Source organism: Macrobrachium rosenbergii, chromosome 7 (assembly GCF_040412425.1).
Source record: "Macrobrachium rosenbergii isolate ZJJX-2024 chromosome 7, ASM4041242v1, whole genome shotgun sequence".
Taxonomy (NCBI): Eukaryota; Metazoa; Arthropoda; class Malacostraca; order Decapoda; family Palaemonidae; genus Macrobrachium; species Macrobrachium rosenbergii.
The window spans coordinates 5466546-5483550 of record NC_089747.1 but is presented as its reverse complement, the minus strand read 5'-3'; the positions used below and the strand labels follow the sequence as shown (position 1 = coordinate 5483550).

Sequence of the window (17005 nt, the reverse complement as noted above, 5' to 3'; positions counted from 1 at the left end):
CTGAATGAAAAAACACTTTACATTCGGGTTAGACTATGCAATAGTTGTGCTGAAAAACGTATGTAGGCCTAACGCAGAAAATACCGAATAATTACACAAAAAATAAAGTAACAACAAGATTATTCTACAAAATCAACAATAAATGCTAACTAAAACTTTAGTAAACACACACAAACAGCAATAAACCATGCAGTCTTCCATGCTGGCTTCCATGGTCTAATTGCAGCTAAACATCAGTGTACCACAGTCTGTTTTGAGTTTCTGATCTCTCTCTCTCTCTCTCTCTCTCTCTCTCTCTCTCTCTTACCTACTCCAAGCACGTTGCTCGCAACTTTGACGACTTCGTCTTTAGACCAACCCTGGGAAGGCAGAGCTTTCAACAGCGGCACTTCAAAGTCAGCTGCGTCTTCAAACATGCCTTTTTCGATCTCTGCCAAACAAAAGTTCGAGGAAGTTTGTAAGACATAACGTAAAATTAGTGTGCTTACATCGGTGAATTGGTTAATTCAAGGATATGTATATGTGTAGTACTAGATATTTTTTAACGGCCTTATAATCTTTCAGGTAGTGGACTGTAGCGGCTCGGGTCATTATTATATTCTTGTATACTGAAGCTGTTACAGACTGTTCCGAAATCATAAACAAATAAGTCCAACTGAGTTATTTCTAAACTAATTGTGTGTGTGTGCGTGTGTGTGTGTGTTTGTGTGCGTGTGTCTGTGAAAGAAAGAGAGAGAGTGTGTGCGTAAACAATCTGGAAATTTAATGCTGCAGCAGATTGAGGAAGTTAAAAAACCGAGATAACGAGGCAGGATATTAGTTTTACCAGCGAATAAAAGAACTGATAAACAGATTAGAACGTAACGAATAAAACCATTATTAACTGAACAGATAAGAGATAATAATTGTTGCCCTTTATCTCACCCATCTTCATTGCTACGAAGAATTAAAATGTTCGCGATTGTTTTATTTCATTATCGGAGATAACTGGGCGTCGTGGGATCTCCCCAGATCAGATTTTGCGATGTCCAACGACGTATTCTCTCATTCAACTATTTTTATAGATTCTTAAACATCTGGGTGCGTTCAGGAGTTATTTGTAACCACGGCTAAAAACAGCGCTGTCAGTTAAGAGAAGAGAGACGTTGCATGGTTACGAGAAACAGAAAGTAGGTCTATTTTTGTGCATTCCATTTTTACACTCCCGGACAGCTGGCTATTTTTAGTTACAAATGTGAAGTATTTATTGATTATTTTAGGCTGATACTGGAATTTATTAAGGATAATAATAGTTACTTTGCAGTTGCGTGTGTTATGCTCTCTAAAAGTAATTAGACCTAATGAGGGAAAAGAAACAGTTGTAGGCTTCCTTCAAAAGTACATAGGCCTATCAAGAAAAAAGACAGTAGCAATTATTCTCAGAAAGTGCCTAGTCCTAATAAAGAAATTATTTGATAATGGTGCTGTAGTTCAATAATGAAAAGATGTGTCCTATAGCAGTATATATAAGCCTTATAAAGAAGGAGTTTAAGTACCAGGTACTCGATAGCAGTTCTTAGACCTAATAGGGAAATGTTAGAGCGTTAGGTTTTATAATGAACAAGAGACTCAGAGCTCTAAAATAATGGCTTTTCTGTACATAAGTATTTTGGAAAAGAAGCAGAAATAATCTTACGTGCTTAGAAACTTAGTATATGTTTGTATACGAATAAAATGTACGTAAATGTAAACATAACCACAGAGTACCTTTCCTAGACGTATCGAGCTGGTCCGCGATGTAGTTTCTGATGGCGGGAATTGCCCGAACTTTTCTGAAGATCCAGCATTTGAGAGCCTCCAGCACGTCTGTTCAAAAGCATTCAGTATTTGATAAGTAAAATTGCAGTTAAGGTGAAAATGAGTAATGTGTACTGTATATACTGTATATATATAATATATATATGTGTGTGTGTGTGTGTATATACACAGTATATATATATATATATATATATATATATATATATATATATATATATATATATATATATATATATATATATATATATATATATATATATATATATATATATAACAGTTAAACATATTAAACAACATGCATTTTTATAGAACATATTCCCATCTCAGATAGCTTCAAAATGCGTGAGTCACGCGAGGAGGAGAGCTCAGAGAGAGAGAGAGAAACTCACAAGTACACATGATGATAAACAGCTATTCACGCTGCTTTGAAACAAGTTGGTATGAGGAAAAATATGTCTATCGATCAGTCATTAACATAAATACACCGAACAACATATTCCAGTATATTTCTGGTCTGGTGACCTAGCCAGCTCTGATCACTTGGATGGTCATATTTGATAATGAACATAAAATAATGATATTTCTGTAGTTAACGTAAAGTAATCGTATTTCTATAGTTAACATAAAGTAATCGTATTCCTGTAATTAACAAAAAAAATCATCCTTCATTTATCGATTAACCGTAGGAATATCTAATAAATCAGATGAAATAGAAACAAGTAAAAAATGCGCCGTAGTTTCTTCGGCGCAATCGAGTTATCTGTACAGCCGCTGCATAATCGAGGCCACCGAAAATAGATCTATCTCTCGGTGGTCTCGGTATAATGCTGTATGAGCCGCGGCCCATGGAAACTTTAACCACGGCCCAGTGGTGGCTTATCCTATATAGTTACCAGACGCACGATTATGGCTAAATTTAAATTTAAATAAGCTAGAAACTACTGAGGCTAGAGGGCTGCAATTTGGAATGGTTGATGATTGGAGGTAGGATGATCAACATAACAATTTGCAGCCCTCTAGCCTCATTAGTTTTTGAGATCTGAGGGCGGACAGAAAAAGTGCGAACAGGAAAAAGTGCGGACAGAAAAAAGTGCGGAGAGAAAAAAATGCTTACGGACAGACAAAGCCGGCATAATAGTTTTTTTTTTTTTTTTACAGAAAACTAAAAAGGAAAATAGAAATTCATGAATTTAGAATGTGTTCGTAAAGAAAGTTGGTATTATCAACTTACCATCCAGATTACAGAAGAGGTCGTTTAAGACCAGAATCATAAGGGTGAAGAGTACAGTGCCACAAATCAGCTGCCATTTCTCGTAGGATGAGAATGCGTCTTCAAAGTCTCTTTCCAGACCTGGAATCAGTTAGGTGATAGATTTTAATCAGAATCGGTAGATATTTGGCTTCTGTGGGTCGCAGTTAGAGAGGATTTGTGCGTAGGGTTATAGAAATGTGTTTTTGAAAGTTCTTGAGAATTGGTGGGTTGACATCTTTTGGGCTCTCTCTCTCTCTCTCTCTCTCTCTCTCTCTCTCTCTCTCTCTCTCTCTCTCTCTAATATATATACATAATATATATATATATACATACATACATACGCACATATACATAAACACACACATTATACATTAGATATATATATATACACACATATATATATATTTATATATATAAATATGTGTGTGCATATATATTACTGTCACGGTAAAAATCAGTAATGACTGTCAAGTATCATCATAGATTTTCAGGGAAATTTTGAGAGCAGTTATGTTATCAAGTGAGGTGTACCAATAATGAGTCAGCATGTACACCTTTATTCGACTTCCCGGAAGCATTTCAAAGGCACATTTGATTCAAAGAAAATATGATATTATTCTCTTCCTGTTTTACACCTGTACGTCAGATAGGTTCTACGAAATTCAAGACTAATGTAAAATAGTAAAATAATCTCAGAATGTCCTCACCGTATTATTATTATTATTATTATTATTATTATTATTATTATTATTATTATTATTATTATTATTATTCAGAGGATGAACCCTATTCAAATGGAACAAGCCCACCACAGGGGCCACTGACTTGAAATTCAAGCTTCCAAAGAATATGGTCTTCATTAGAAGGAAGTAACAAAAGGAAGAGATCATTTATTAAAAAATTAAAAAATAAATTAACAAAGTAATAAATAACCAGATAAAAATGTAAGTAAATCATAGAGACAGAAGGGGGAGAGGGTTGGTCACTGGAAGGGTTACCAGTACAAGAAACTTTTTCTTTTGTAGTTTCTCTTCGGCTCCTACCTGAATACCGTGTCACTTCTTCTGTCTTTCCTTCGATCACTTCCCTCCTCGCTGTCCAGCTTCTTGGACTGTATCTTGTATCAATTTTTAGTTATATTGTTTAAGAACATATTTTTGGGGCCGGCTTTGTGAGTAAAAAAATGGGAGTAATAGATTATTGCTCAAACTGATATTGGGCCAGATGGTGGGGGTAGCAACTTCACTCTTATGAAAACCAGAAGGGCATTACTGCTCTCGTGAAATGATGAAATAATATATATATATATATATATATATATATATAATATATATATATATATATATATATATATATGCATATATATATATATATATGCATATATATACAATATATATAAAAGAGAGAAAAGTTATTTTGAATAAATAATAATATTTAGCTGAATTATAACATTGCCTTTCTTAAGTGGTGGACAACAAAGAATGAAAATTATAGTATTCTGATATTAAAAACTTTATTGTATTATTCGAGTTCATACCCAAAGTCAGATAATGAAAATTCCATTTTATTATCACTTGTGTTTCTCTGTTCTGTTACCAAGAATCAACGGAGTAAGCAAGTTTTTGTCATGAAAGACCAATAAATAAATAAATAAATATTTCAAAGGCAATGACAAACAGATTGCAATTCCTGTACCCAGATTACTGAACATGGAAGCTTCTGAGAAACTAGAATCCCATTTTAATTCAACTCGTGTTTCATCAATTTACCACGAATTATTCCAAATCCGTCGCGCCACTTCTTTTCCCTCTGCAAATGACAGATATCTTCAACGCGGTCTTTTGAAGTTTGTTTACTGGCTAGCTCCTGCCTGCCTCTGTCGACTTATTCTTTGTTTCCTGTCTATTATATGCGTGATGAAATCGAGCATCAGTCGACTCCTGTGCAGGCACGTTGTTGTGTAGACTTTAAATAGCTTTCCGTTTAGCAGTTAAAGGTACGGAGCTGTGAACAATATTAGCGGCGTTTGGACTCTGATAAAAAAAAAAAAAAAGCACATTCCTGGTTTTAGGGGAATGGACCAGCTGGTGATCTGGGCTATTATTATTATTATTATTATTATTATTATTATTATTATTATTATTATTATTAATGATACTTCGTAGGTTTATTTTTGGTACTGAGTATGCGTTCTGGTGGCCTGGTGGTGGGTTGGGATATTATTATTATTATTATTATTATTATGATTATTATTATTATTATTATTATTATTTCAGTCGTCAGTGATACTTCATAGGTTTATATCTGGTACTGAGTATACGTGCTGGTGGCTTGGTGGTGGGTTGGAATATTATTATTATTATTATTATTATTATTATTATTATTATTATTATTATTATTATTATTTCAGTCACCAGTGATACTTCATTAGTAGGCTTCCGTCCAATAATGAATATACGAGTAGGCGGTTGGAATAATATATAATAATCATCATCATCATCATTATTTCAGTCACTAATATTTCATCAATTCTAGAATGTTCTCTGATTATTATTATTGTTAATTATTTCCTATTTCTTCTCACCATTATCGGTATTATATTATGCTAAAGCTTGCTTTGCAAGTCATTAGCCTATTCGGCCATTCTGAATAATAATAATAATAATAATAATAATAATAATAATAATAATAATAATAATAATAATAATAATAATAGAACTTAGTCAAACCTTTTCTGGCCAACCCAGATGCATTTAGGCTAACTTAATAAGTTCAGTTATGTTGATGGAAATAACTAACAGAATAATCTATACATTACTGTGACCAGTAATAATAGTATATTAATATCTGTGGTATTTTCATCATAAGGGAACAAAGAAGTATCCTGTATCTTCCTTTGACATCTGGTATCGATCTTGTATTTATTATTTTTTTGCCACTTTCCCGTATCCGAATATAATTCGGTTACCTGCCGAGAGGCCAGATAAGGATATCTTTGTTTTCGTAAACATTTTTTTTATGAGATGTAACAGAGATATGTAAACTGATAAGTTGTCACAAGGGCATTAAAAGCTTTTGTCCGCACTGAAAGTAATTTTTCTGATGCTCGTAATACGTTTGTTTGTGCTACGCCTAAACTTTGATAGAGAAATCCTACGTGCAAATATACATATGCAATATATTTATATATATATGTATGTATGTATATATATGATATTAATGCATTTTGAAAGTATGTAGGAATTGCCGTAAATGCAATAGAGGAAAATAACTTTCAATATTCTTAGTGTAAATTTGTTATTATTGGTAATATTATCAGTCCTATATATGTATATATATGTATATATGAATATATATACATATATATGTGCATATATACAAATATGTATATATACACACATATATACATTATATACATACATACGTATATATATATATATATATATATATATATATATATATATATATATATATATATATATATATATATATATATATATATTAGGACTGATACTAATAACATTACCAATAATAACAGATTTACACTAAGAATATTAAAGTTATTTTCCTCCATTTCATTTGAGGTAATTCCTACAACCTTTCAAGGTACTAAGTCGAGCATTGGTTTCGTTTTCTGGGTCCAGCTCAAGAAGCCACCGAGATTACGGGAATTCAAAGGTTCGTTTCCGGGATAACTCGTGTGTTATCTTCGGCGGCCAAAACGTGCACTATTGTGGGTAAACTCGTGTAATATTAAGGGTCAACTCGTGAGTTATTTTCTTGTCAGGTCAAGATTTTTTTTAGGGGTGGGATGTTATGTAAGGTTGCTTTGAATATATTCTTTTTGTGGTTAAAAGGTTTTTCTTATATCCTTTCAGGGTCAACTTATAAGTTCTTTCAAGGTCAATTCGCAAGTCTTTTTCAAGGTCAACGTATAAGTCCTTTTCAAGGTTGACTCTTAAGTTCTTTCAAGGTCAGTGTATAACTCCTTTCAAGGTCAATTCATAATTCCTCTCAAGATCAACTCACGAATCCTCTTTTAGGTCGGCTCATAAGTCCCTTTTCAAGGCCACCTCACAAGTTGTTTTCAAGGTCACTTTTTAATCAGGGTCAACTTATAAGTCCTTTTCAGGGTCGACTCATGAGTCCTTTTCAAGGTCAACTCATAAGTCCTTTTCAAAGTCAACTCATAAGTCCTTTTCAGGGTCAACTCATAATTCCTTTTCAGGGTCAATTCATAAGTCCTTTTCAGGGCCAACTCATAAGTCCTTTTCAAGGTCAACTCACAAGTCTTTTACAGGGTCAACTCAAGTCCTTTTCAGTGTCAACTCATAAATCTTTCCTAGGCGGGGTCAACGCGTGCGTTATTTTAAGGGTCAACTAGTACGTTATTGTAAGGGTCAACTCGTGCATTATTTTAAGGGTCAGCTTCAGCGTAATTTTAAAGTTCAGTTCTTACTTAATATTAAAGGTCACCTGATGCGTTATTTTAAGGGTCAGTGCCTTGTTATTTGCGAGACAAGCTCGTTCAGTATTTTGGGGTCCATCTCAAACCTTATTTTCGGGACTAACTTTTACCCGATTTAAGGGAGCCACTCATGCACTATTAGGTCCATGTCATTTTCGAGTTTTGCTATTTGTTGTTGAAGTTAATGTCAGTGATTTTTATGTAATAAATGGCCCTCTTAAAAAGTAATGCTTAATTCTTTTTATGTGCCTAAAGACAAGATAGAAACTAATTATTTTTATATATTTCAATGAAAACTTCTTATACATAACTAGAAGAGCCTTGCCTTGGAAGAATTGAACGAGGCTCACTCTTGAAACGCTGTGAAATGGTCTTAGAAAGTGATAAGGATAATAATACTACCAAAAATGGTGATAATGAATTACGAATTTTAAAAAATTAAAATGCCTACATGGTAGACAGAAACGAGACGAACTATGGTAGTGAAGATATGATGAATCAAATGTGAAAGGGAAAACGGGAAAATAATAATAATGACACAGCGCTGTTCTTACGAGATAGGAAGGCAAATAGTTCATCCATAGTCTTTCTATGGAAGAGATAGAAGAAGCAGGCTTGGGTCACAGTTCACAGTTACACAGCTCCGGAACAACTCCAAATATGTACTGGGAAGTTACCCTGGTATGGGTTGGAGATAATTATTATCTCAACGCCAGTTTCAGCGTTTAGTGTCACATACAAAGGGAAAAAATGTCATGGCAGCTGAAAGATAAGATTTTGGTTTTATCTCGAAATAATTCTAGGCTACTGATAAGGCCTTGGGAAGGAATAAGGTGGTGTTAGCTGATTACAAGTTATCTTAATTTTTTTTTTTTTCCTGATATCTTTTTTTTTTCTTTTTGTTAGCCAAACGTAGATATCGAGCCCCAGAAGTCCAGTTAGCTGTAATTATAATTATGATTATTATTCAGAGGCTAAACCCTATTGATATAAAAGCCCACAGGGCCACTGACTTGAAATTCAAGCTTCCAAAGAATATGGTGTTTATTTGGATCATATTACAAAAGATAATCCATTAGAGAAATACATAAATACAAGGGAATTGTTTTAGGCTATTAATGCATTGCATCATCGCTTGAAGTTTTGAGGCTCTAATTGCCAAACATCCTCAGGGAGACTGTTCCAGAGTCCAGCTCGGCCGTGTGAGGAACAAAGGACCTCTGGGACTGAGAAGTTCGAAGCGAGGCACATTTACTGTATATATTGCTGTGCTGTTCAGCTAATCTGGTCGCTCTCGGCAGGTAAAAGAGGACCACGCTTGAACTTTTGAGGTTCTAATTGCCCAACACCCTCAGAGAGACTATTCCACAGTCCAGCGGTGTGAGGAATAAAGGACCTCTGGAACTGAGAGGTCCGACAGCGAGGCCCATTTCCTGCATATTGCTGCTCCTGTTCAACAAATCTGGTCGCGCTCGGCAAGAAAAGCGGACCAGGGATCAACTGTGATGGCGAAAGTTCTGTTAGAATACAACTTACAAAAAATTGACAAACAAGAGACCATCCGTCGAAACTGACCAAAGTAAATTATAGTGGCAAGGTTGTAATGCAGTTCTGAAGATAGAGATGTCAATTATAAATTAAAATGAAAATAAAGATTATTAGCGCTCTAATGCTCCGCACTAGTTTGACGGAGAAAAATTTAACATATATACCTTGAGAAAATCTTGAAGCATTGTCCATTGCCATAAGTTATTCTTCTTTAAGTTATTCTTCTTCTTCTTGTAACTTAACATGGACTCACCAATCTTAACAGTGGCCCAGGATGATCGAAATACCTTCGGAAAAATATCGACCGAAGTTCCGGAATTATTGATTACTGTCAAAGTCCCTCTCCATTAAAATGAAGTGACCTTTAAGATTTTCTGAAAATAAATTGTTAGACTTCATACGAAGATGAGTGCCGTTACGACCTGAGGTTTATGGTGATGTCAAGGGTTTAGAAGACATTTGCTGACATCGAGGTCTTGGAAGAAAAAGCGATGACATCAATAGCACAGTGGGAAAGGAATGACATCAATGGCGTAGCAGAAATGTCTGGAGATTGATCGAAAGATTGAAGCATTGGGAGGTGTGTTTCGTACTACTTGTCAAGAAGAGGGACGGTTGTGTGTGTGTGTGTGTGTGTGTGTGTGTGTGTGTGTGTGTGTGATGAGAGAGAGAGAGAGAGAGAGAGAGAGGAGGGGGGGTGGGGGGGGATGAGTAACAATCCCACGAGAAAGGTGTATCAGTAGATGACCCCATCAATGAAAAGATATACTGAAGAATAAAGAAGATAAGACGTGCTGATCAAACGGACTGACCTTGAACTTGTGACTTCCCCTCAGTCTCTGAGCGAGGTTGAATCCCGGCGCGTATAAGAGGTCGATGAGTTGGAAAATGGAAACTCACGGTGAATTGGGCAGATGGTCCCCTTGCAAAAGCTGGGTAATACCCAGATGAAAATGGGTCGAGACGATGATTGATAAGAGCGTGCAATACCCAGTTGCCAATAGGTGGAAACAGTGACTGATAAGAGAGTGCAAGCATTCTGTATACATTTTCATGCATGTATTTAGACATGTGTACACGTAGGTATAGAGAGATTTTGGAAAGATAAGTGTGCAAGTAATCTGTATACATGTACATGCACGTATGTATACATGTATTTTCTGAGAGATTTTGGAAAGGTAAGAGTGTGCAAGTACTCTGTATACATTTACATACACGTATGTATACAGATATACATGCATTTTCAGAGAGATGTTGGAAGGGTTATTCAGAACGGTTTGATGTTTGGTGTTGCAGAGGCCACAGTAATCTCCAAGTTCAGAGATTACTTGGTTAACAGTTAAACGATTTTGATAAGATTCCTTGGTGTGACGATAAGAAATATTGATGTTTACATCCATTTTATTATTAATTTTTTTATTTTGTTTATATTCTCTGGAAGGGCGAGTGAATGAATATTTTATATTAAATCTTGACTGTGGTCTCATTGCCTTGGGCATATTGAAACCGAACTGTAATATTCAGGAATTTTTAAAGTACGAACAGTATTCGTTGTTGAATAAGCATATTATATATCTACAGTTCGTATACTACATAGCATAGATATTAGTACCTAATTTTCATAAAATTGTAGTCATTTCCCATTTTCATGAAGATAAAACATTGAATCTGCATTTCCTCAAAACTTATGAATTGAAGGAACATTTTCATTTAGATTTTCATCACCATTTCTGAGGATGAAAATCCCACCGTGTTCTCAAGAAGTTAGAATATGGCTCTTACTGAACCCACTTTCTCCTAACTGAATCCCCCTCGTGCAGGTTAGTTCGCTGGTTTAGATTTAACCAAATGCAGCTTGTCAGTGTGGTAAGGTGTTTTAAAGGGAATGATAGGCCTTGTGGACCTCTGGACTCAGACCTGAACACTTAGATAACCCAAATACTTCTCATTCCCTGGTCTGTATGTATGTTTGGTCTTATGAACTGTTTGTTGTACAACATCGATTTGGGTATCCAGTCAACCAACTGTTTTTTTCTTCAAAAAAATTTTTCACTGTATCCAATCAACCAACTGTGTTTTTGTCAACCAACTGATTTTCAACCAACTGTTTTTTTTTTTTTTTTTTTTTTTTTTTGCTGTATCAAAAAATTTTTAGTCAATCAAAACTGGTTTTTTTAAAGCAACTGTTTTTTTCTGTATCCAGTCAACCAACTGTTTTTTTTTTTTTGCTGTATCCAAAATTTTTTTAGTCAATCAACCAACTGTTTTTTTTTTCAACTACTGTTTTTTTAATGTATCCAGTCAACCAACTTTTTTTTTTTACTGTATCCAGTCAAACAGCTGTTTTTTTTACTATGTCCAGTCAACCAACTTTTTTTTTTACTGTTTCCAGTCAACCAACTGTTTTTTTTTAATGTATCCAGTCAAACAACTGTTTTTTTTACTGTTTCCAGTCAACCAACTTTCTTTTGCTGTACCCAGTCAACCAATTTTTTTTACTGTTTCCAGCCAGCCAACTATTTTTTTTTCTGTCTTGAGTACAAAGGTCGATTAACTTCGACACAGCCTTTGATGGTGCGTAGGATTGATTGTGATTTATCAGGCGTCACAAGTACCATGCTCAGCAATTTCGACGCCAATTTATGGATTTTAACTGTTACTCTCTTCCTGTTCTCATTTTTCTCGAAAAATGCAACCTTCTATCCTTCAAGTGGCGAGTCTGTGGGTATGCCCCGGGTCTTTTTTATATCCTCCATCTTTTTCTTGCCTTTTTCTGTTTGGAAAAAGGAAAAAAATTACTTGAATAAGGTAAAATAGACAACTGATACATTCTTAAAAAACGAAAAACGCATACGAAGGCTGGTTGAAGAATTAGTATAAAATGTTGCATGAAGAATCACTGGAAAACAAGAAGCACCAAAATCACGTCACGTGGAGATTCCTTTTTAAGAAAACCTCAAAAATAACGTCATGGCTTCATGGCTGCTGTTTTCACCCACGTGAAGAGGAAAATTATAGGGAAGGCGGAGAAATAACGAGTGTTTGTGTCTGTGTTGACGTATTCTCAGTGCACAAACAATTTTGGGGAAATTATGATTTCCTCAGTGTTTGTGCTCTTCTCTTTGTTTGTCCTCAGAGGCGAGAGTCTGTTTGTTACCTTGGTTTGTTGGTTAGTTGGGTATTCGCAATGCACAAACAATTTGGGGAAAATTATGATTTCCTCGCTGTTTGTGCTCTTATCTTTGTTTGTCCTCAGAGGCGAGAGTCTGTTTGTTGCCCTGGTTTGTTGGTTAGTTCAATATTCGCAAGGCACAAACAATTTGGAGAAAATTGTGATATCTTCACTGTTTGTGCTCTTCTCCTTGTTTGTCCTCAGAGGCGAGAGTCTGTTTGTTGCCTTGGTTTATTGGTTAGTTCAATATTCGCAAGGCACAAACAATTTGGAGAAAATTGTGATATCCTCACTGTTTGTGCTCTTCTCCTTGTTTGCCATCAGAGGCGAGAGTCTGTTTGTTGCTTTGGTTTGTTGGTTAGTTCAAGTTAAGGCGGTCTTATGCCATCACGGGGCCTAGCGCTATTTGCAAAGATTATAATCGTAATAAATAAAACTGAATGCCTGTTTCTTGCGGAATATCAGTAATATATTAAGTAGGAGGTATCTTTGATTAAATACATACTTGTATTATTATTATGATTATTATTATTATTATTATTATTATTATTATTATTATTATTATTATTATTATTATTGTTATTATTCAGAAGATACACCTTTTTACGGAACAATAAATTTGATTCGAAGATAACAGGAAATTCTAATCTGTTAGTAGAAAATAAAACATAAATGAAAAAATTATTCAAGATTTAAAGAAATTAACAAAATACAAGGTGAATTGTTTTAGGGCAGCGATGCATTGCTTAAACTTTCGAGTTTTAATTTACAAATCACGTAATATTATTAAAATCACGTAATATTAAAACGTATTTGTTACAAAAGGGTGATTCAGAGTACACAAAAAGCTTCTATAACTGAATCGCGCAGATTACAACTCCTTTATCACGTAACATCTTTTAGGTTTTTTGAAACCGACGCAGCAATAGGGAACGGGTGCATATTCGCTGATAAATGCATCATATGCTAAAAGATGGAAATTTGCAGTGGTGAGCACTGATTCACTTATTCTGCCAAGCCTTCATAGCTGTCAGAGACGTGGGGCTCTTTCTGCTCCGTTCTGTTGTCTTCAGAATGGCTCTTGACACCCAGGCACTTGTCGTGACAGAGAAATGCACTTTAGAAAGGTTGCAGAGACGAAGTTGTTTAATGTGCTGTTGGCAGGGAAAGTTTATTTCTTGTAGTGTTCCATAGTCTCTGCTTATAAAGGTAATTGTTTGGTCTTTTAAGCATGACAGAATTGAGTCTCTTCAGAAAAACCATGGGTTTATGGACAAACTTTGCTTCATTTACAAAAACAATTATGTTGACTTGTATCACATAAACCCCATCTATTTTTACATAAAAAAGTTAAGATTTCTGTAGGTGGAGTTTATTTGATATATGTAAACAAACGCGTGCTTGCAAATAAAGCAAAGCTTATCAATAAACCTGTGATTTGACTTACAAAAATTTACTTGGCTTTCAGATGTAACTTTTATTCACTTAAAAGGCAAAACAATGATTAGTTATACAAATAAAATGTTCTATAGAATAAAATCTGCCTATGCTAAACGGTTCTCTCAAGGCTACAGTAAAATTGTTTGTAACTAATATCGCCTTGCCTTTGGCATTTGGCAGCTGTTGACCTTGGCATTTGCGACGACAGATCTGCTTACAGAATAATAATTATTTGATCAGTGGTTTTCTTACAGAATACACTGAAAGTGATTTGTCATTCATTTATTTTTCTGCTTTTATTAAGCCATTTCTCTTCTGTGCTATCAGTAATGGTTGATGAAATAAGAGGGTGTCTCAGGGCAGAGAGCCCTTGAACTGAGGTACCTTCATCCTGCATACTTATGTAGAGACCAGTGGTGAGAGGCTGACCCCGCCCTGGACGACGGCAAATCTATAAACAGTCTCTTACGCGTAGATGATGTTACACACTGAAAGTATATATAGTAGATATTCATTGCGTTTTGTATATTAGGATTTTTCCACCAGTGTTTGACAGGAACACTTAGGCCTAGCGAGGGTGATTTATTTTTAGACAAGGGATGAAAGCCTCACCAAAGCAAAGTTAAAGAAGTTAAACAGCCAAGTGTGGAGATCAAATTTTGCTATTAATTATTTATGTCCGTTATCTGTTCACTTTATTATAAGGGACTGATAAACATCCTCCTGAAACGGGACGTGGTAACAGTAGGCCTATCCGTCCTTCAAATTGCTATTGTATAAGCCTAGTTTCAGTAAGCCTTGGTCTTCATGCTAGGAAGAATGGTAGGCCTAATAGAGAACTAAAGATTTTTGTTCAGTCATTTGATGTAAGCCCAATAGGGGAGGGAGGGAGAGAGAGAGAGAGAGAGAGAGAGAGAGAGAGAGAGAGAGAGAGAGAGAGAGGTAATAATAATAATAATAATAATGGATGATTAACTATCATGTTATAAAATGTGAATTACTCCATAAGAAACCCTTTAAAAATAATAATAATAATTAACTATCACGTTCTAAAGTGTGAATTATAAGAAACCCCTAGAAAAAAAATAGGGTGTTGGAGATATATTGGTAACTGTTACAGCAAACCGTTTTCTTCTTCATTCTTCAGAGAGAATGGAATGCTTAAAAGAGTTTGTTGTGATTTTTGCTATTGCATCTTCCTTACTCGACTTTTTAAGTGTATTTCATATGATGCATTAATAATAACAGTAAGAGCGATGATGATGATGAGATGATGAGTAGAGGGGTTTTCGGGGAGCATCTCTGGGAGGATTTTATTCAACGCAGAGAGAGAGAGAGAGAGAGAGAGAGTGGGTTGGGGAGATCTGTTATTCCGTGCGCTGCGAGGAAAGCATTTCTAAGAGAGAGAGAGAGAGAGAGAGAGAGAGAGAGAGATTTTCCTCTTAACTGATGAGAATCAGCGACCATAAAGGGAAAGGGAGAAGGTTGATTTCCTCCTCCAGCCACTACGAATAACAGCTATGAGAGAGAGAGAGAGAGAGAGAGAGAGAGAGAGACCCCAGTGGTTGGGGTGAGGACATTTCTTTTAACTGAAATTTAAAAATGTTGCCCATAGACGGTCAGAGGAGAAAGCGCGAAGGTCAAGATTCGACGTCGCATGTAGCAGAGGAAACGCTTGGTGAGAGAGAGAGAGAGAGAGAGAGAGAGAGAGAGAGAGAGAGAGGTTACCAACCACTGAGAAACAAACAGAATTTATGGTTCAAATAGGGCAAAACAACAGATCAAAGAGAGAGAGAGAGAGAGAAGCGGTGATTCAGAAATTGGAAAAAAAACTTCTGAGAGCGAGAGGGAGGATTCCTGGCTACTGAGAAACAGCAGCATCTCTGAGAGAGAGAGAGAGAGAGAGATTTTCCTCTATTATACCTGATGCGAGTTAACGGCTGCGAAAGAAATTTTGACTACGAGAGAGAGAGAGAGAGAGAGGTTTCCGCCAGAAACCCGAAACCAGCGTCTTCTCTCTATATAAATGATCGTCTCCTGTAACCCGGACTGAACATTTATCTTGATCTTGACCTCAACCACGTCTCCTTTCGGTATCTCATTCCTTCTAGGCCGACATTCCTCTTTCGCCTATTCCATCGCCTCTTACCTATCCTTCCTCTCCTATTCCATCGCCTCTTACCTATCCTTTCTCTCTTCGGCTAACTGACTCTGTTAAATCTCTCTCTCTCTCTCTCATTTACTGTCTTCAACTGACTCCGTTAAACTTCCCTTTCCTTCTATATCCCTCCTGGATACCAGCGTTTCCTGTCCTTAGATGATTCTCTCTCTCTCTCTCTCCCAGGTTTTGTTACGTTTTTATTCCTTTTTTTAACGTACAGCTTCTCCCTCGGTCCTCATTGTTCTCTCTCTCTCTCTCTCTCTCTCTCGTCGCCTTTTCCGTTATATCTGCCCCCTCTCTCCCGCTCGCTCAAGTCGCCTTTTTCATATTTTTTTTTTTTTAACTGCCTCTGCCTTATTCCATGCGCCATTTTCCAAAATGCCGCTCGCTCAAGCAGTATTTATACCTTCTTATCTCTTTACAATTATTCTTTTATCTTTAGGAATAAATGATAATGATTACATTTACTAGTTGTTTAATTGTATTTTTCTCATTTTTACGTTACTAACCGCTAGCTAATTTTAATATTAAGACTACAGCTTTTTGTAGTACTTCTACACAACTCGGCTGCTCGCACCTAACCTCTACACGTCTGTTTGGCGCTAAAATCCAGTCGCTTGACTGTCATATAAACTGGTCTTTACCGGTTTTATCAAACTGGGAATGAAGTAGGGAATAGGATTATACACTTGGAGTAACAGATTCAGCCATTGAGGGTTGACCACTGTTTGTGTGGGCTGTCCTGTAAATGGTAAGCTTGGACAAAAGGCTATTAAGATTCTCTCTCTCTCTCTCTCTCTCTCTCTCTCTCTCTCTCTCTCTCTCTCTCTCTCTCTCTCTTTTACTAGCAAATCAGTGAAGGAAACAGAAGCCAGAACTAAGTTGACCAGTGTAATAAATAGAATGTACTTTAATCAAGAGCATAAGCCTGGCCTAAGGCAAGCATAATCAGAAAGCTAAACTAATCAGTCTCTCTCTCTCTCTCTCTCTGATACGACAGGCCAGAGTAATTTAACCTGGAACAAGTTTAAACAAAGTATTTTCCCAACAAGGATGTGAAGGAACAGACGAACCTTAGCACAGTGGTGCCAAATCGTAAAAGTCACTTTCTAGACCTATAGTGACCATCTGCGTCATGACTCACTTCTGCCTTTTGTTATATGATAC

General features: G+C 35.9%; 1 protein-coding gene across 1 annotated transcript in view; it reads right to left on the bottom strand.

The window, feature by feature from the left end:
* The window catches only part of LOC136840058 (sphingosine-1-phosphate lyase 1-like), a 37512-nt gene extending 29294 nt beyond the window's left edge, over window positions 1–8218 (bottom strand). The window contains exons 1-4 of the mRNA XM_067106385.1: window positions 8072–8218; window positions 3029–3148; window positions 1747–1845; window positions 308–430 (exon numbers count right to left, since the gene is read on the bottom strand). Of these exons, the coding sequence (XP_066962486.1) occupies window positions 308–430; window positions 1747–1845; window positions 3029–3148; window positions 8072–8099 (370 nt within the window). The 5' untranslated portion in view covers window positions 8100–8218. The remainder of the gene's footprint in view (window positions 1–307; window positions 431–1746; window positions 1846–3028; window positions 3149–8071) is intronic.
* Between the last annotated feature and the right edge of the window lie 8787 nt (window positions 8219–17005).